This window comes from Ailuropoda melanoleuca, chromosome 11, assembly GCF_002007445.2.
Source record: "Ailuropoda melanoleuca isolate Jingjing chromosome 11, ASM200744v2, whole genome shotgun sequence".
Lineage (NCBI taxonomy): Eukaryota > Metazoa > Chordata > Mammalia > Carnivora > Ursidae > Ailuropoda > Ailuropoda melanoleuca.
Genome location: NC_048228.1, coordinates 72,209,851 through 72,231,795, shown reverse-complemented (window position 1 = coordinate 72,231,795; position 21,945 = coordinate 72,209,851). Strand labels below are relative to the sequence as shown.

The 21,945-nt window shown below is 39.2% G+C and overlaps 1 protein-coding gene across 1 annotated transcript in view; it reads left to right on the top strand.

Moving 5' to 3' along the window:
- The window catches only part of GABRB1 (gamma-aminobutyric acid type A receptor subunit beta1), a 352,274-nt gene extending 330,960 nt beyond the window's left edge, over positions 1-21,314 (top strand). The window contains exons 6-9 of the mRNA XM_034670952.1: positions 2,126-2,263; positions 2,385-2,537; positions 4,671-4,915; positions 20,776-21,314. Of these exons, the coding sequence (XP_034526843.1) occupies positions 2,126-2,263; positions 2,385-2,537; positions 4,671-4,915; positions 20,776-21,123 (884 nt within the window). The 3' untranslated portion in view covers positions 21,124-21,314. The remainder of the gene's footprint in view (positions 1-2,125; positions 2,264-2,384; positions 2,538-4,670; positions 4,916-20,775) is intronic.
- The last annotated feature ends 631 nt before the right edge of the window (positions 21,315-21,945 follow it).

Sequence of the window (21,945 nt, the reverse complement as noted above, 5' to 3'; positions counted from 1 at the left end):
GATTTGCATGTCCCTGAAAATATATAATGTTGAGTATATTTTCATATGCTTATTTTCCATTCGTATATGTTCTTTGGTGAGGTGTCTTTGGCCCATTTTTTAATCAGGTTGTTTGTTTTCTTATTATTGAATTTTAGGTGCTCTTTGTATATATTGGATAACAGTCCTTTATCAGATACGTCTTTTACAAATATTTTTCACCCAGTCTGTGGCTTGTCTTCTCAGTCTCTTGAGTTCAGAAGTTTTTATCAGATTCTCAAACCGATGTTAAGAATCACAGTTTTACAGACCCATACCTGAATTTGGTACAAATCCCCAATATACCTAAAAGATGTCAATCACTCTAACTCCAATAAATAAAGAGGGTCTCACAGCCTCTCTGACACCAAGATTTAGTTAAAAGTAAATATCAGCTATATCTATGTCTGCATTTGGAAGATTACCCTCTGAAGAAAAGGCAAGTTCTTGGATCTAGAAGGAAATGGCTTAAAGAGAAATAAAACAAGATACATTGAAACATACTACGGTAAATAATAACCTCCACAGAGTGGCAAAAGTAACAAATACAAAACAGTTGTGGGTTCAATGAGTTCAGGAATAAGGACTCAAAAAAGAACTTTTTGAAGAGAAGTTAGAGAATTTTAAAGTTAATATAAGTTTATTTCCCCTCAAATAAAACCCCAAAAGCATTAAATTTCTTGCATCCTTGCAGTGATATGTTGATGGTGATCCTTTGGCATTTGGCACTTCACTTCTAAATTTTAATTATGTTGGTTTTTTTTAATCTTTTAAAAAATATATTACTGACTTTAATAAAAAGTAGGTCAGCATAATGTTTACTACATAATATGGTTATCTTTGAAACACAAACCCTAGTAATTCTAATGGAAAAAAAGTTTTGATGCTTCTTTATTTGAGGTGACTATAAATAGCAAATGAACTTAGAAATATCTTTTTTGTCTCTACCAGGTAGAAGGAGACAAATATACCCTTCCATATGCCTTAAATGATTTTTAGATTTTTAAATATTTCATACATTGTTTTTATACAAGTTAGTCTGTTTTATAACCATAACCCAGCTAAACCATTGGCAGGTGGGAGCAGCAGTGGACAGGGTAGACCTTTCTAATGCAATCTACAATCCTCTACCCATTCCTCTTAAATTAACAAAAACTCACCCTCATAAATATTAAACTGTAAACGTATCGTCAAGAATTCTTAGAGTTCTTCTACACTTACTGCAGTGAGCAAGATAATGTATAGAATTATTGATCACCCAAAACTAATGTAATATTGTATATGAACTATACTTCGACTTAAAAGTTTAATTAAAAAATTCATATAGTTCTTAATTTTTCGCCTGTATATTAGATAAAATAAAAATACATGAAAGGAAGTTTGCCTAATTTTCTAAAAGAAATGTGTATTTCTTTTTTTAAGTGTCTTGATCATATAATGGGTATGTACAAATTTGGTCTTTCATTATACTCAATCTTTTTACCCTTCCTGTTTCCCTTTTAATAAATATGTGCTCAATGATTATTATTGTTGTAAAATGATGCGTAGTAAAAATCTATGTCCAGGTACTAAAATCCAACTATCCTATTATCTTTTTTTTTTTTAATTGACTTTAGAGAGAGAGAGAGAATGCGTGCAAGTGGGGGGAGGGGCAGAGGAAAAGAAACCCAAGCAGACACCCCACTCAGTGCGGGTCCAAATGTGGCAATCTGTCCCGACGCTGAGATCATGACCTGAGCCAAAATCAAGAGTCAGGCGCTTAATCAACTGAGCCACCCCCAGGCACCCCTAGCAATCCAGTTGTCTAAACAAAGCGTTCTTGTTAGTAGATGCAAAGAAAGTAGATATGGAACAATCATAACAGATAACACTGAGTGATCACAGAGTTTATGTCCACTAAAGCCAGATGCATCCACCTCATCACTGCAACCACAACCAACCCGTCAGGAATAGTGCTATGTTGAGACCTATACGCCATCCTGATTTAAAGTGTTGTCATCTTATCACCACTGGCTGAGAATTTCCTCTCCAGCTCCCAGACTGTCTTCAAAATGAATTTCTAGACCAAGGGAACTCTGTTTAACTATGCTGTATTTCTTGGTTTCAGATGGCTATACCACTGATGACATTGAGTTTTACTGGAATGGAGGAGAGGGAGCAGTAACTGGAGTTAATAAAATTGAGCTTCCTCAGTTTTCAATTGTCGACTACAAGATGGTATCCAAGAAAGTGGAGTTCACAACTGGTGAGGATATTTCCCCCAAAATGAACGAGGGGCACTGTGAAATAAAGAAGACGATTCCTAACAAATGGAGATCTGATTTTCTTTTCTTTTTTCCTTCTTTGTTTTTTCGTTTTTAACTCAGGGGCATATCCACGACTGTCACTAAGTTTTCGGCTAAAGAGAAACATTGGTTACTTCATTTTGCAAACCTACATGCCTTCCACACTGATTACAATTCTGTCCTGGGTGTCGTTTTGGATCAACTATGATGCATCTGCAGCCAGAGTTGCACTAGGTAATGCATTCCCAGCACTGCAGACAGCTGGTAGGACTTAGCTTCAACCAACCAACCAATGTTAGAAATTACAGGCACGGGCTTCTCTCAGAGCAAGTCAAAGAATGAGATTACTGTAACAGTCCTTGATAGTAAAGCATCTAAGTGTAAGCATTTTCAGGATGAATGCTTCACAATGCAGTATCTTTTTAGCATTTTACCAAAAAAAAATCTTGGAATATATTCAATACTAATTACATAAGTGCTTCTTAGAGTCTACTTTTAAATTCTCATTACACTAATTTTTACTAACTTTGTGATGATTTCCTCTTTGGTCCCTGCTTTTTACAGTGAAGAACATTTACAGTTCATTATTCTCAAATGGATTTGGAAAAGCTAAACCTTGTGACTTTTAACAAGCTATGTCAATTATTGGGCAATACTATCTTTCAAACACTATTTTTGAAGTTAAGTCGTCTGGATCTGAGTTTCTCTTAAATGTAGCTCATCACACTTGAATAAGGCACAGACTTTCATCAGCTATATTAATGATCAGTGATCACGATGGAATAAAAATGGTTTCCTTCCTTAGGGAACAAAATTCAAAATTAATCTTGCCATGGTTGAGTAATTGCTGCAAGCTGAAAGGCTATATTTGAGATTTTAAAGCGTTCCTTGGAAAGTTAGAATACAAAAGATGTATTTGATGAATCTGAGCATGTGTGGGTCTGCCTCATTATTTGATTCTAGAGCCCTTACAGTTATCACTTTCTGGGGCTTATTCTCATACGTGGGTGCTCGTGCGCCCACACACACACACTCACACACACACCAAATACATAACAGCATCATTTCCAGCTAAGCTGAAATACACATCACTTCTTTTGAGAAGTGGTTAGATGCTGAACTGGGTTAGATGCTCAGCATATCCTTTCACACCTAGACTAATTGTCCTCTAGATAGCTTATTATTTCTAATGGCTCACAAAGTCAAGTTCTGGCAGCCCCTTCTCAACCTTTCAACATTCCAAGACGAAGGAAAACCAACAAATAGCTTATCACATCATATGTCTGAATCTGCACATATTGACTATGAGCATGAGTACGGGTATACCAGGGGTAAGGACAAAACAGGGGATGATGTCCCCAACAGGAATAATAACTATCAAGGTCATGAATTGTGGTTCTCTTTATACATCTATCCTCAAAGCTAGTACGTTTACAATGTTGTGCAACCACCATTTCTGTCTAGGTCTAAAACATACAAACTGAGGGTTTTAGAGGGGAGGGGGTAGGGGATGGGCTAGCCTGGTGATGGATATTAAGGAGGGCACGTATTACTTGGAACAGTGGGTGTTATACGCAAACTATGAATCACGGAGCACCACATCAAAAACTAATGATGTACTGTAGCAGTTCAATAAAGTCTCAAAGGATTTAAAAACAAACAAACAAACAAACAAAAACATTTCCATCATTCCAAAGTAAAATTCCTTACCCATTCAGCAGTTTCTCCCCATTCTCCTCTCCCCTCATAACCCGTCAACAACTAAAATGTATTCTATCTCTACTGATTTATCTATTTTGGATATTCCGTATAGATGGAACCATACAATATATGACCTTTTTGTTTCTGGTTTCTTTAGCATAATGGTTTGTAGGTTCATTCATGTAAGCATTATCTGTACTTCATTCCTTTTTATGGTTGAATAATAACTTTTGTGCATTAAAGGACATTATCAAGAAAATGAAAAGTTAACCTACAGAATGGGAGAAAATTTTTGCAAATTTTGTATACAATAGGGTCTAGTGTCCAATATATATAAAACTCTTTAAGACTCAACAACAAAAAGATAAACAGCCCAGTTAAAATTTGGGCAAGGAGTTGAATAGACATTTCTCCTATGTGCATTATTTTTTAAAAAAATGTTTTCCAACCCTCCATTAATGGTACATCCTATTTCATGATTTGTTCATGGACTGTATGGGGAGCCTGCAGCGTTGTCTTTCAAATGTCTACTCTTTTTGCCCATTGGTTTATGGCATTACTGCCATCATTCTGAGGCACCAATAAAGAAATTGCATCTGTCTTCTTAGTCTTCAAAGGGCAGCTTAACGAGGGCATTCAGCTAAGCTGTGTCTTTCTGTTTCATAGGAATCACCACTGTGCTGACAATGACAACCATCAGCACTCACCTCAGGGAGACCTTGCCAAAGATCCCTTATGTCAAAGCGATTGATATTTACCTGATGGGTTGCTTTGTGTTTGTGTTCCTGGCTCTGCTGGAATATGCCTTTGTAAATTACATCTTCTTTGGAAAAGGCCCTCAGAAAAAGGGAGCGAGCAAGCAAGACCAGAGCGCCAATGAAAAGAACAAACTGGAGATGAATAAAGTTCAGGTAATGTATTAAATTTGTAGTATGAGAGGTAATTGGAGAATCAGGCAGAAGCCAAGCTATAAATCTTCAAGATGTATCTTCATGCTCTTTAGTGGGATACCAAAACTGGACACTGTCAGGTAACTAGAAAATTATAGACAAAATACCAAACAGATTCAGCCAAATGGTCTAAATCCAAAGTAACTCATTCAAATAAATTCTTACTCTTTTTGGCTGGATGAACTATTATGCTGGATTCTATGAGAGAAGGAGGAAGCATGATACTTGCCCTCAAGAATCTTCAGATCTTTCTGAGAAAGAAAATTATATTCATAGGAGGCGATTAGATTATGAAATGAAACAGGACAGCACCTACCTTGAGGACTATATCTGAAATGAAAAGGCTTCCCATTGTCTGATTGTAACCGTACCAGCTTTAGAAGTATGTTTAGCAGAAGTATTTAAGGCTACCTCATTTCTGTTCCCATTCCTATCTCAGTTGCCTTCTAAACCAAAGCTGGTCCTCTGCATGGCTTAGAATGTGTGTTACTTGATATAGCATGGAAGAAAGGCCTGCATAAATAAAGCAGCACAGGTTCACTGGTAGGAAAATCCAAAGCTATGAACTGGATGGGCACTTAGATAAGTAGAGTTTGGAAAGGTAACAAGGAGACTCGGCTAGGAAAGCAGTGTTCTCTAGAAAGGAAATTAAATGGAAAGCTCAAACTGAAATCACTTCATTCAGATCATTTAAAAAGATCATAAAACAAACTTTTAACCGAACTCTTTGTCCATTGCCTTGATTCCACCCAGGATAGCAAAGAACTTTTCTAAGGTCTATGGGACAAATAAAGGCAAAAGGAAAGCATTGTATGTCATAGCATATCTAGATGTATAATATATATTGCTCTGAAGAGGACTTAGTGACTGGAAAATAAATAAGTAAAATGTGTCTAACTGATCTTTATTTCCTAAGCAGGCTGTTTGAGTAACATTGGGCTCAAATATAGTAAGATTTCACTGGATCTCAAATCAGGGAACTTTTAGTCCAGGTGAATTGACATTTTAAATTTTAATCCCACCAGAAAGTGTAGAAAAATCCATCATTGTCAGGAGATGAAGCAGTTAAAGAAGATAAAAATGTGTTTTTATCCATGGAAAGCAAGGTTAAAAACTCCACAAATGCTTTTCACAGAAACACAAATGGACAAAATTATGCCAAAATTAATAAACAAATCATGTTAAGATATGAAAAAATAGTTTATATCGGACTAACCCTCCTGTGGATTAAAAATTATAAACCCTGAGCAAAAATGTATTAAAATCTGCTTGAAGACATAAAAGAGTAACGGAAAACAAGCAAAAACTAAAAGAGAACCCTCAAAGGAAGGGAATGACACTGTGTGAAATCTCTATTTATATATCTTTGCCCTGAGGTCTCTCCCCAGTCTGGGGGATGTGGGACAGCAGAACTTCAGCAAAAAACAAAACAAAACAAAAACTACAGTTTTATTGGTCTGATGAGTCAGAACATGGAGTCTGATACTTCCAGAGTTCCTAGAAATCTTAGAAAGAAGTGAGCCACAAGAGAAACTCCGAATCTGAATATAAACTTCCCACAAATCCATGGTTGATCCCTGAACTACAAATGTACAAAATGTTAAGAAGTCTGGAAAGGAAAAATAGCTGAAAGGCTGGAAAAGAACAAAAATAAGGGATTCTCCTTGAGTTAAGGAAACACTAAAATAGACTCACCCTAACTACACATAAAACCAAGTCACTACACATTCTAGGTGACCTATTAGTAATTTAACTGCCATTAAAACAAAACCCAACATTTGTTAGGGAAAATAACAGAATCTAGAGTCTATACAGTGTATCATTAACATAGTTAATATACAATAAAAAATTACTAGGCATGAGAGAAAACAGGAAGGCATGCTCAAGAGAAAAAATTTAGTCATAGAAACAGAACTGCAAAAGTCTCAATGTTGGCTTAAAAGATAAGGACCACAATTAATAATAATCACTACAATTAATGTATTTAGAAATTCATAGGAAATAGCCAAAAACTGCAAACAACTGAAATATCCTATAATAGGCAATTGGTTAAACAAACTGTAGTATATTCATAATATGGAACACTAGCCCAATAAAAAGTAATGAACTATTGATGCATACAACAACTTGAATGGATCTCAAGGCCATTATGCTGAGTGAGAAAAAAAAAGTCCATCATTAAAGATTACACACTGTATGATTCTATTTATATAATATGCCTCAAAAGAACAGGTTAGTGGTTGCCAGGAGTTAATGATGGAGGGGAGGGATTGAGTGTGATTAATTAGAAAGGGGTAGCACAAGGCAGATTTTTGCAGTGGTGGAATAATTCTGTATCTTGCAGTGGTAGTTATGTGAATCTTCACATGTAATAGAATTACATAGAACTAGACATACTGTATGCCAATGTCAGCTTCCTCGGTAATATTGTACAATAGTTAAATAAGATGTAGTCAATGAGAGAAACTGGGTGAAGGGTACATGGCACTTCTCTGTGCTATCTTCACAACTTTCTAGGAATCTACAATAATTTCAAAATAAAAACTTTAAAGTCCATAGAATGAGCTTAATATAATATATGAAGAGATGGGGAGTTTCAGGAAAAGATTTGAAACTATGGAAAAAAACCAATGGAAATCATAGATTGAAAATGCATTAGACGGATTAGCATCAGATTTTATACAACAGAAGAAAGGATTAAGAAACAAGAAGAGGGGCGCCTGGGTGGCACAGCGGTTAAGCGTCTGCCTTCGGCTCAGGGCGTGATCCCAGCGTTATGGGATCGAGCCCCAATCAGGCTCCTCTGCTATGAGCCTGCTTCTTCCTCTCCCACTCCCCCTGCTTGTGTTCCCTCTCTCGCTGGCTGTCTCTATCTCTGTCAAATAAATAAATAAAATCTTTAAAAAAAAAAAAAAGAAGAAAAGAAACAAGAAGAACAGGGTACCTGAGTGGCTCAGTCCATTAAGTGTCCGATTCTTGATTTTGGCTCAGGTCATGATCTCAGGGTCGTGAGAGCAAGCCCCATGACGGGCTCTGCACTGAGCATGGAACTGCTTAAGATTCTCTCTTCCTCTGCCCCTCCCCCACCACGTGCACACATTCTCTCTCTCTAAAAAAAAAAATGAAGAAGAAGAAGAAAAGATTAGATTCGTGAAATTAAAGGTAATACTGGCCATCTCTCAGTTTTTCCATTGCACTAGTTCTTGTCATAAATGCTACTACCTCAAGGATGTCTTAACTGACACCCCGCCTCCCCCCCGGTGTTGGTTTATATTTTGTACCATTGTTATTTGTCCTCACCACATCCTGTGCTTTTCCACCATAGGATTTACCATAACAATGAATATGTGTTTACTTAATTATTTTTTTAATGCCTATTTCTTTATTAAACTGCAAGTTTCCCAAGGATTGACATCAAAGTCCTTGTATATTATGTTTATTGTTCTTTACTCAGTGGCTAGAACAGAGAAAAAAACAAATAAATATTTGTTGGATTAATAAATTCTAGAGAACCCTTCTCCATTCAGGATGAGTTCTTAGGTACCACCCAAGTTACTGAATGTTACATCATAATATTTTATAAAACCCTTACATAGTCATAATAAGTAAGAAGAAGAATATCTGTAGTCCACTTTAGCTTCTGCTCCAAACTTTCTTACTATTTCTGTCACTTTGATTTTTAACATTTTGAAGGCATGATTTATATCAGTCCCCACTTTTCTTTCTGAATCGCAGTGTCCTGTAACAGCAGATAGATATAATCTTCAATAACAAAGCAAGTGTATTACTTCATCTGTTCAGTGTATTATCTCCAGCAGTTAAGATAATAATGCCACCTGTGTGGTATTTAAGAATGATACCCCTTGGTTAAATTTTAAAAAATAGAAAATAATATTAGATTTTTCCTTTCATATAATGGCTGGATGATCCTCCCCTTTTCTTTTAGATACTTGTAAACAGTTGGATTCAAATGATGGATGTGCTGTGGTCCCAGACAATTTTCATTTGAGGGACCCTAGTATTTGCCTTGGTGCCATAGAGCACAGCGTGGCATCATTCATTTATTACACATTACTTTTGATAGCCGTGGCTGGGCAGTCATGTCAAGGGTTATTTGTACTGAAGCTTCCAAGTGCTTGCTTTGTCTTGATTTATATTTCCACCGGCTGCACTGAAGCATCTTTTTATAGGAGTACAGATGCTGAATCCAGACGTTAGGAGAGTTTCAACCTCCAAGGTGATAAAGACTATAGATTCATGAACCCCTCAGGCATCATTTGAAACTAGAGATGGTATTTAGAGTTTTGAAAGATAGGTTTCACAGTATAAGTAGGCTGTAAGTAAGCTACTTCTGAGCCACTTTTATACTTACCTGGAATATACATGGTTGTGTCGGTTGGCCACATGCCTGCCCATTTGCAAATAGACCCACCTAAAGTGGAATGGTTGCATGGGCGGTCTGTAATCAGATACTGATTCAAAATCATTTAAGTCATGGGGGACATCAGTGGGATCTGCCAAAAATTCACACCAAATGTGCAGTTGTAACCCCAACAGTTAAGAAATAGAATTTCCCTTCGGAATCAGATATTGATACTGTGATCTGGCCTCTTTTCTCTCATTCCAATTCTCTGTGGAGTGTCATCTAGTTTCAGACACTTTTCGACATCTACACTGTCAGACAACTTTCTAAATGGAAATCAACCCTGTACTGTGATTAATTCCAGGATACATAATGCTTGTGAAAACAGGCATCCTAAAGGTCAATAGTTCTTTCCTTAAAACTAGCTCGAAACAGATGGATACCTACATTAGCCTTTGAGCCTGGGACCTACCCCACATCGCTCACCTTGTCCTCAGGCCACCTAGGACACTTCTCTCAGCCTTTGATGAAATTTTAACATTTCTGACTTAGCATCTTGGGTTTGGGAGACATTCAGGCAGGACATTTGATTTCTGGGCTGATTTCTCATGACAGCCTGTGTTAACAGTTCATGAGCTTCTTTTTGTTGTCCTCAGTTCATGCTTTGTTCTCCACTCTTGGCTTAATGTCGTTAATCTCTAGATGCTTCAACAGTCTAATTTTCCTTTCCAGATGCACAAATCAGTCTCCCTTCCTCCCTCCTTCTCCCTCTTTCTTTCTCTCTCTCTCTCTCATTTTCCCTCTTGCATCTAGTGTCCATTTTCTTCTATACCCAAACAGCTAGGATTCTTTTGTAAATGAGAAAGAAATTTAATTTACTTAACAGGCTTAAGAAAAAGGGGGGGGGTGGCGATGGGTATTAAGGAGGGCGCGTATTACAAGGAGCACTGGGTGTTATACACAAACAATGAATCATGGAACACTACATCAAAAACTAATGAAGTACTGTATGGTGACTAACATAACATAATTTTTAAAATAGTAATAATAATAAAAGAAAATAAAAAGGTGGGGGGTTTGGACATACACAAATGGAAGGTCTATGAATGGTTCTAATTTCACATGTGGCTATATCCAGATATTTAAATAATGTCATCAGAAAGCATCTCTCTTCATCTCTTAACTCTGCTTTCCTTTATATTGGCTTTACTTTCAGTAGACCCTTCCTGCATGGTGGTTCCTAAACACCAAAGTTCTTATGTTCAAAGCTCTACAACCCTAACCCAAAAGTACTGTCTTATACCCAGGAGTTACAACAACAATAAAAAAGTCTTAGGATTGAATCTTTTGGATCAATTTAAGTCATATTCTCATGCAGAAATCAATCTCTCTGACCAGAAAGATGGAAAACACTAGATGCTCAGGTCTGGATCACATGACTACCCCTAGAGCCTCAAAGATGCAATTAGGCCTACCTCAACCACATGCACCAAGAAATATCAGGTAATGTTTTGAGAAGAGGGTGGTACAGAATCAGACAGGTCAAACCAGTAGGCATCCACCATAATCCACCTTCAACTCTGCCAGAAGGAAAATATCCATACTCCTTAATGAGGGATCCAGCACCCACTGTGATCTCATTCTGCTTTCCTCTTCTGCTCCATTCCTCCTCCTTTTCCCCTTCACCAACACACTCTTTGTTCCAGAAGTGCAACTCATGGTTTTCCCAGACTGCCATGTTTTCACTCTTTAGTAACTTTGGCTTGTTCCCTAGAATTCATCTCTTGACTGACGTCTTCCCTCACTCATCAAGCTAAGTTGATGCTCCTTCTAAGCTTTCCACTGCACACTATGCCTACTTTTTTTTTAATTTGAAAAATATTTGATATTTAACTTTAACAAATATTTAATGAGAGCACAGCATGGGAATACCGTCTATACACTGGGTATAGTCAGCAATGAATAAAATAAAACCTTTCATTTCGATGAGAGAGAAAGACAATGAACGTCATACACACAAATACATCACACACAAACAATGAACAGGACACCCACAAACACACATACAATGCCAGATAATAGTAAATGCTGTAAAGAAAAGTAGACTAGGCCTTGAATGCAGACTCTGTAGGTTCCACCTTTGGTGTTCCAATGCCTACCATAGAGCCTGGCACAATGCAGGCACTTAAATGACTTATAATAAGTGAACTAATGAATTAATTACAAAACCAAACAGGATGCTCTTAAAATTCATGTGTAATTGGAAACTTTTTTTCCTATTATATTCCTAGTGTTACAAAAACAAAATTTTTAACCCTCTCCTGAAATGAGAACTATTTGATACCTTTCAAAATTTAAAAATATATGTAATAAATATTTTCTAATGAAGGACATCTATTTTGATTAGAGATAGTCTGTGGTAATAATAGGTGTGTATTATTAATAGATTGCTTTCAACCTACATTGATACTTGTTTTTTGTTTTGTTTTGTTTTGTTTTTAGAGAGAGAGAGGGAGGTGGGGGAGAGGCAGAGGGAGGGAGAGAATCATAAGCAGGCTCCGTACCCAGCACAGAACCTGACACAATGCAGAGCTACACAGGACTCAGTCCCACGACCTTGAGATCATGACTTGAGCCAAAATCAAGATTCGGACTTTCAACTGACTGAGCCACCCTGGCGCCTCGATACTTTTCTCAGCAATTCCTTCTCCTGAAATCTCTGTATTAGAATCTAAAGTGATTGATAACTTCACTCGGCCTTTACTTCATAATATTCTCCAGTTGGGAGGAATAAAGTATAGAAGTGCTTTTTTGATTACTTTAGGAAACCATGGCTATTAAGAAGATCATACCTAATGTGATACGGTCACAGGGACTTATCTGCATAAGTGCAGTATTCCACAAACTCCAAGACATTCACAGGCACATTGACATCCACATTTTAAATATCTCCTTTCAACTATGTGAAAAGTAATGAATACTCTGACCAAAATCCTTCTTCTAGTTACCTGAAGAGCAAAACATTATTGAAGAGATTTGGGATGAATATTTTAAGGGAATTCACTGAAGATGAATCCAAAAAATGGCCTTTGTCTGCATCATTCAGAGTTCAATGAATTTGCTGATTATAATGCATTTTATATTTAATTGTAGAAAGCACTCATCTCAAATATTGGAACTCCCTAAGCCCATGTATAAAATGCTCCTATGTATAAAGTACTTTGTTTTCTTGTTTCTGTCATTCTCTCCTCAAAGTTCAATAAATTCCCACTCACATCAACTTAAGAAATTACTCCCCAACCTCCATGAGATGCATCTCTCAGGCTTAAACAGTGCATATTTGTAATTCAGTCTTGCTGTTTGAAATCAGTTAACTGCTTTGTGGATTTTTAGGTACACCAAAATCAGCTAGGACCCTTGGACTGCAGACTAGGAAGACCTTAATTTAGGATGAAATGAGCTCAAACCTTTATTTCTAACAAGCTTCCCAATAGATTCAGATGCACAATAACATCTGAGAACCATGACCCTAGAGATTCTAGCCACTTACGTGTCCTTAGCCATTGAAACTCAGAGTTCAGACAGAGGACTCCAGGTCTGAGTTTCAGAGTTCCTCATTCTATAGACATTTATTCAGCCCCTCCTTCTCAGTCTCAGCCTCTTTTCCCGAACCCCCCCGGGGGTGGGGGGTGGGGGGTGGGGTATGTATACAATGATGAACAACAGGAGTAACAAAAGAGCAGCTGCCCTTCTGGAGCTTACATCTCAGTTGAATAACAAATGTGTAAATAAATACATGATATAATGGCAAATGATGATCACATGGTGAAGAAAATGAGGTGGAGCTAGGCAGGTAACCATCTGAGCAATATCGTTCCAGGAGAGAGGAGCAGCAGGTGAAAATGCCCTGAGGACGTTGGAGCATCAGGGGGCCGCCAAGGAAAGACCAGTGTGGGTAGAGCAGAGAGCTCCAGGGCCAGAGCGGTCGGAGTGAGGGCAGAGGTCCCTGCAGGAGTTCAAATCACGGAGTGCTTCGTGGATTTGGATGAGAAATCTGGATTTTATTCTTTGTCTTGGGAAGTAGCTAGATTTAAACAGAGGACACATGGTCTGGTTTACATTTTTTAAGTATTACTCCAGCTGCTGTGTAGAGAAAAGACCACAGGGCTTCCTTCCTGGAAAGAGGAAGATCAATTATTCAGTAAGACATGATGATGGGGAGAAGTGGTCAGAATCAGGATGTGTTCAAAAGTAAAGCCATTTGGATCCGCTCATACACTGAATGGGAGAAAGGCAAAGAAAGGGATCCAAGAGAAATTGTCTACCTAGTAATGTTCTGGAAATTTGCACCTTGTTTCATTTATCTTTTTTCCTTCTCTAATTCCTAAATAATAGAGTGTGGATTTATTTAGATTTATTTAGGTTTGTTCTTAATCTTCTATAGCTTCTTGAAAGGACATTAAAGTTTCTGCTTCTACCACTAGTTGTCAGGACATGGCAAAGAGACACACACATCATGTCCGGCAAAGCCTCCCATTCTCCCCCCATCACCAAACCAAAAGGTTTCAAGAATTTAAGACGAAGGAATTGGCATTTGGCAGCCCTGGTGAGAGCTAATGGCTGACAGCAACAGCATGAACGTGGTACATTCTATGAGCAGGAAGGGCAAATGTGAGGTGTGGCTCCGTGGCTCTCTGCTCCCTTCAGGTGAAGGCAGCCATTCGCACCAAACAACTCAATTAAATAGATTGTGGGCTTCTGAAAGGCAGCTCTTTGCGTGGCGAACATCACTTTCCTTGGCTTCCTGTGCTCTACTTCAGAACCACTCAGTAAATGTGAATCTAATTGAATTGGCTAGCAAGAAGGAAATAACTTTCTGTTTGTAAAGTAGATTGAGCCCAGAGGTATTTCTCAACAGGGCTTTAAAGCTGCCACTGAAAACAAGATTATATTTTATTCCAATTACACTGAAATGAGTTCTGCTATATTTACATATGGAAAATATCCAGAACAGTTCAATTCAGTGAGTGGCAACATTTTTCACAGCCTAAGGCACCATTTGGGGATGTTGGGGACAGAGAGAAGGAGAGAGTGAGTAAGATGGAAGGGGTGGGAGAAAAGCTAGTCCCAAGCTAGAAAATGAATTTGTACATTTGCTCAGGGTTCTGTTGAGGGAAGAAATAGAGCCATCACATCAATGTTTTAGTCATTTGAAAACCACCCTCGTGACCTTTGCCACACCGTTTGTGTCAGTCAGAGTTCTCCAGAGAAACAGAACCAATAGGAACAGAATCAATATACCTAAAAAAGAGATTTATTTTAAGGACTTGGCTCTTACAATTGTGTGTGAGATCTGTAGGGCAGGCTAGAAGTTCAGGCAGAATTTCTGGCATGATCTTGAGGCAGAATTTCTTCTTCTCCAGGAAACTTAAGTGTTTGCTCTTAATACTTTTCAGTGATAGGAAAAGCCCACCCACATCATCAAATAGATTCTCCTTTATTTATAGTAACTGATTGGAAATGTCACACCTTCAAATTACCTTCACAACAACATCTAGACTAGTGCTAGACTAAACAGCTAGGTGAGTAGCCTAGCCAAGTTGATACCCACAATTTAGCACCTTGCCCTTTTACCAGCTGTACTATCATTCATTCATTCTTTCATTCATGCAGTAGATATTTATTGAATGCTCCCATGCCAAGCACTTGTCTCAGCTGTGAGAAAACAATAATGAATTAGACAAAGTCCCTGCCTCCTAGAGCAACATTCTAGTGGGACAGTCAGGGGGAGGAACAAGTTGGGTAAGAAGAGTTCTGCTCTAACTATTCGCAGATTAAGAAGCCTTTAAACATCCATGCAGAGCTATTGTATAGGCTGTTCAGTAGTAAGGTCGGGAGAAAATAAGGAAATATGCATTACTTAAAATTTTTCACTCATCATAATGAAATCTGAGCATGAATGTAATGTTAAGAAAAACATGCACAAAATCAAGTTAGTATGCTGGCTATATTTTCCTAATACAATAAAAGCAATATATACAGCTACTTTGTTTTCTTCATAATGCTGATATTTTAAAAAACTAATTCTAGAAGGAAGGAAGGTATTGCCCATTTTTCTCCATAAGAATGTAAGTGCCAAGAGTTCAAGAACCTCCTGTGTTCTGTCCACCATCTTCCCAGAACTGCTGTGTCCTCAGATCTTAAATCCAAGATATTGTGGGTGGTAAGCACTGCACTGCAGGAAGGAAGGAGAGGGTTCACCAGCTGGAAGCTGGATTGTTCCTCCCCACCGCCGGTCCTGACACAGTGAAACCCCAGGCTTTCTTTTATATGTGAACCCCTCCAATATTTGCTTGTGGTCAGCAGGCTTAAAGGAGACCTTCGGAGGGAGGAGGAGAGAAGGGTTTCGCAGGCAGAAAGCGGATCTCATGTTCACAAATGAGCAAATTTCAGGAAGTCTGTGGGAAAAAGAATTAGTAACCCGAGTTTGAAAGAGGTCACAGTATTTATCCAGGAAAATATTTAGAATGAATTGGAGGTGGAGGGAGTCCCAGGGTTTGTTCAGGAGAGTGTAAAAGTAAAGGGCTTTATTACATGAGATCTTTGAATTTCTTAAATGTGAGACGTGGTGTCCTATTACTAATGGAGGGGCTGATTTCTTCATCAGTGTCTGGAACAGTGCCTGACACATAGTAAGCATGCAGTAAACACTTACTGAAAAAATGAGTGATGAATGAACAATTAAACATTTTAAATGTTTATCCGTGGCATACCTAAAAATTACCTCTTATAGCACATAAAATGCACCTCCCCAGTAAGGAGGGAGGTGAGGACAAACAATGAGTGAGCTGTTGGGGCTGCAGATCTGCTTCCTGATATCAGTCAGCTCAAGCTTACATTGTGATCCTCTATCTGAGGAGGAAGAGAGAGGGTTTGTCAACCCTCCTGAAGTCTTGATAACAATTATATTCATTCTCTCTAAATTTAGGTTTAATCATGCTCTAAACCTAAAAAAAAATCAGTGATGTTGGTTTGAGGAATATATAGTTAATGTAATGTGGTAATTCACACCCCCCCATTTAGACAGATGTGTCCCCCCAGTCCCGGGAACCACGCACAAGTGCAGGACTCGCCACCAGCAGATTCAATGGGCACATCCCTAACTGCGTTGCACCTTCTCTGTAAGCAGATGGGAAGGAGAAAAATACCCAGAAGACATGGAGCCAAGTATGCCTGTGTCCTTCTCCCACATATGCCCAGTGGGGAGCAGTGGGAGAGGAGAAAGGGAAAAGAAGCTGGAAGTATTGATCCTTTCGTTTCTGTCTTGGGGACTAGAGTGGAAAGTTCCTTCCTTTATGGCGACATGAGGAGTGGGGCAGTGATTATCCAAATGAACAGTTATTGCAACATTAGCAATGCTTTAGAAAATCTATTTGTCTGCCCTAGACATCAAGTGTGTTGACATTTTCATTTGCCTCGCCCCCTCCCTCCTCAAGGTTGCGAAATCTTTGATGTCTGGATTGGGCCGAGGTGTTGATCCCTTAAAGGACGAGGCAGCATTTAACCACTGCAGATGTTGAGGTGATCTACCACCTGGCTCCTCGCTGCTTCTGAGGGTGTGAGGAAAACAATGACCGCTTTCCCCGCGGATATTATTTTTGGAAAGCTGTGCCCACTGTGGGTATAAGGACATCTTGGGTGTTTTCATATGGTTGAGGTGAAAGGAAAGACACTCTTCTCCAAAGGGCAGGGGTTCGGGTAGAGCCAACCAGAAGCTTGCTGGCATCAACAGTGGCATTGCTGCCCCGCGTTCACTTGATGAGGCAGCAGAAAGCTTAGACGGTGGGGAGTGAAGATTCATGCTTCAGAAGAAATACACAAGCACACTGCCTCGCACACAGGTGCACACACGTGCATGCACAATCCGTAGCACTAGTTTTTAGAAGTTCTAGACTGTGTACGAGAGAGACTGAGGATGGGTCATAACACATGACACGTCTTAAATTTCCCTGATAAAGAACATGATAATGTTGATTCAACTACACAGTAATGCAGTCAGCTGTCGAGAATACTTGTAGAACCAGATTATTTTATATGTCAAACCACATAGAGCAATGATGTCTAGCTCAATGACAAAATATTTTGAGGGATCTGCACAAACTAATAAACATCATGCAATTTACTGGTGCATTTGAGTCTGGACCAAAGTTAACCAAAATACCTTAATAAAATGTACCTTTTGCGTGACTTCTGTGTAATGAGGAACATCTGTATGCTTCACTGGCTGATTCTAAATTCTAGTAACTTGTTTACTTAGGGAGATTTCATAATAATGTGACTTAATGATGCATACAGTACAGATCAAGTGATTCAATTTTACAAGGCTTTTTGTTTTTTGTTTTTGTTTTTAGTATGCTGTGTCCTCTGCCTAGAATATTATTCATAATACTGTCAAAAGTCAGAAACAAACCCTTGAGATTACCTAGTGAAAACCTTTTATTTATAGCTGAAGAAATAGATTTAATAACAAAACCGTGATGAGAATACAGTTCCCTTTTGTTTTATTTTATTTATTAATTTGAGAGAGTGAGAGTGTAAGAGAGCATGAGCAGGGTAGGGGGCAGAAGCAGGCTCCCCTCTGAGCAGGGAGCCCAATGTGGGACTCGATCCCGGGACTCCAGGATCACAACCTGAGCCAAAGGCAGACGCTTAACCCACTGAGCCACCCAGGCGCCCCAAGAACAAAGTTTTCTGCTCTCAATCCTTTGTTCTTTTACCCGTCTTTTAAGGCCTAGGACAAGCTTCACCTCCTTCATGAAGACTTCCTTGACCCCCAGACTTTTAGGAACCCCTAATCGTAGTCTATGCTGTACCATTTAGCATTTGGCTAAAAACTCTTGTCACTCCCCAAATTATATCTTACTCCTGTATCTCTAAGGAGATTATTATCTCAAGGACAAAATCCATGTTTTGTGATACCCTTGACTGAAACACCACAGTGCCTAGCGGAATTATGTGCACCATGATTATCTTCTAAGGGACTTGTTCCTTTTCTAAAGAATTCAGCACTTCGCTCCTTGTCACTTCAATGCTACCATCCTTTTTCACAATGTAAACTTTCATATGCATGACTTTCCATCCTACACGCACGCGTGGGCGTGTGCGCGCGCACACACACACACATGCCGGACACCTAGCACTATGCCTGGCACATAGTACTCAATATTGCTTGCAGAGAGAGAGAGAGGGAGAGAGAAAGAGAGAGAGAGGAAGTTGGTTTTTGAAGTTACTATAATCAGGGAAGGTACACAGGTACACACAAAAAGTAGGATTTCAATGGAGCCTTTAAAGAAAATATATTAACATGCAAACAGGAGGGAAAGTTATATTTAAGGCAAAGAAAATCCTGTATTTTAATCCCAAATGGAGCACTTTTTCTTTGTTTAATCTCAGGCCATCTACTTAAGCTCTCTGAATCTCTATTTCCCTACCTGCTGAGCTAGGATAATATTATATATTTCATAGTGTTGCTATAAGAAATAACCGAGATAATTTATGCAGTAGGATTCAATAAATAGTAGTTATTAACAACAAAAATTAATATTAACTCCCTGAATAAAGAAGCCAGTAGAAGTGCCGTGAAGGCATAATGGGTAGCTCAATTAGGCTGGAGCCACATGCTTTACTGAGGGAAATGATAGATGGCAGTGGAGGGACACACCAGATTTAGTCACCATCTCTCTCCGACTACCTCTAAGCTTAAAGCTATCAAATGCATCATTAAATTCACTGCGGGATGTGGTGAAGGCCAAGGACCATGAAGCAGTCTTTTCTCAGTAAAAAGCACATAAGTTTTGAATCAGACAAGACACAGGTTGTAATCTCAGATCCATCAGTGGAGTAAACTTGAGGCATTTGGCTGTAGCAGGTGACAAACAAGGACCATATACAAAGCAGCTACCATCTGTGATGCACCAGCATGATATCCCACCACTCTCTCTACCTTTCTTTTTTGTCTTTGCCTCCTCCTATGCTTTACTCTGTCTTTTTTGGTCACCCGTTTTTTTTTGTCTGCTTACCTATACCTTTGGCATTCAAAAGTGTTTACTGAGATTCGCTTGAAAGCATTTATAGAGCACTTACTGTAACTCGGGCACTGTGATAATAACATGAGATTCAAACACCGCTACCTGTGCTGCCTGTGGAAGTACTTCAGACTCATTTGCATGAACGAGCTTATCTTCTGAGGGTAAATTAGTTCGCAGAGTGCATCAGCGTGAAGTTAAACAAAGCCACATTATAGGCCAAACGTGCTCCCATTTTCTGTAGTTCCTCAAATGTGTGTGGGCATAGCAGAAACAAAACCGAGAAAATCTGGGATAGGTACCACTGGCATGGCAGGAAGCAGTAATGAATAATGGTAGAGACACAAAAGTCAAAGTACAGCCAGACATATCCTTTTGACCCCTGAATCCTACTTTTGCAATTTTGCCTGAGGAAATAATTATGGAGCTAAAGGATGTCCCTTGCAGGCTTGTTTATATAACACTGAAAAAGTAAAACAAGCCTTAACGTCTAACGTTAGATGAACCCAATTATGCTTTATCCATATAAACTGTTAATAAATGATGCCACAGAGGAATAATTATTAACATGGAAATAGGACCAGGTACACTATTCCCCGACCAAAGCTGATTGCAAAGCAAAATATACCAGGTGAGCCTGTGCTTGTAAGTACATACAAATAGAAAAAAGGAGGGCTAACAGGATATTAAAAATAATGAACTCCAAAGGTGAAATTATAAATTTCTACTTTTTTTGTTTCCTGTTTGTTTCTAATTTTACTTACTTCCATGTGCCACTTTTGTAACAAGAAAAAGTGCCATAGTTATAAATGATATATATAAGTATACATACATATAAATGACATATGGATGAACAGATAGATGGTAGATAGAAGATTAGCTAGATGGTAGATTAGACAGACAATAAATAGCTGTATGATAAATACATAAATGGTAGACAACTAGATGGTAGATTAGATAGATAGTAGACTGCCTACTGGCAGACAGATCAATGCAGGATTAGACAGAAGAGATATAGATGGAAGAGTAGTCAGACTAATAGGTGATGGATTAAATAGGTACATGGTAGATTAGATAGACAGATGATGAATTAGGTAGAGACAGACAGATATAGACAGATGATGGGAGAGAGAGAGGGAGAGAGAGACGAACAGACCTAGACGGGTGATGGATTAGATAGATAGTAGATTAGGTCAATAATGATGAGAGATACACAGATGACAGCTAATCTTCAAGTCCAGGAGGCACGCAGAGCAGGCCGTGCAGCCAGCGGGACAGTCTTTCGGGAGCCCCGTGCGGGTTCATCCGTTACAGGCTAATGAAAACAGCCAGCGTCCCGACAGTTGTGCCTGAGCGTGTCCCTTTCTCGTCAGGTCGACGCCCACGGCAACATTCTGCTCAGCACCCTGGAAATCCGGAACGAGACGAGCGGCTCGGAAGTGCTGACGGGCGTGAGCGAGCCCAAGGCCACCAGCATGTACTCGTACGACAGCGCCAGCATCCAGTACCGCAAGCCGCTGAGCAGCCGCGAGGGCTACGGGCGCGCGCTGGACCGGCACGGCGCGCACAGCAAGGGCCGCATTCGCCGGCGCGCCTCGCAGCTCAAGGTCAAAATCCCCGACTTGACTGATGTCAATTCCATAGACAAGTGGTCCCGAATGTTCTTCCCCATCACCTTTTCTCTTTTTAACGTCGTTTATTGGCTTTACTATGTACACTAAGGTCTGTCCTAATGGTTCCTAAAAGCCTACTCTCCTCTCCTCTTGATTCTTAACCCCACAGCCGCCCCCCCAGCAGCTACAATGCTGCTGGGTTTTTTGAGGTAAGAGATTCAGCCATCCAATTGGTTTTAGGTCTTGCATATCAATTTTATTACGGCACCATGTTTACTTCCAAAAACAACACACACACATGCACACACAAACAAAACTATTTTTTTCCAGTCTACTGTGGTCCAGGTTATCAGCTCTTTCAGAGCTCTATTAATTGCCATGTTTACAAACACACACGCGCGCGCACACACACACAGAGAGAAGTTAGATAGATAAATCTTTAGCAGTCCTTCCTACTTGCCCTGGATTTTATCGATTTATTTTTTAAATGAGAATGAAAGAGGACCTAGCTCTGCGCGCACTGTTTCCTGGTAAACTGTAACAATCTCATGCTGCCAAAAAACAACACAATTTCCAGGATCTCAGAAGAAAAAACAAAGCCATTGACAAGTTACAGATTTCCAGGAAGAAGGGGGGGATAAAAGGAGCCTAGATGAGGAAGGAAGACTCCCGTCCACCCTCAAGTCCCCAAAACCCCCTTGTAGAAGGGGTCCCAGCTCCATGGGAGAGGAGGGAGGGATTGACAAGGGCTGATGGAGGTTGTGCAAAACAAATCTGCCATCTTCACTTCACCGTTAAACTGGATATTCTGGAAAACAAAAACAAACCAAAAAAAAAAAAAAACCACAAAAAAACAAAACGCTTCTTTCTCAGACTTGTAAGCAGATTTAAAATAAGCACTAGAATCCATCCTGTTGGCCATTGAGACAT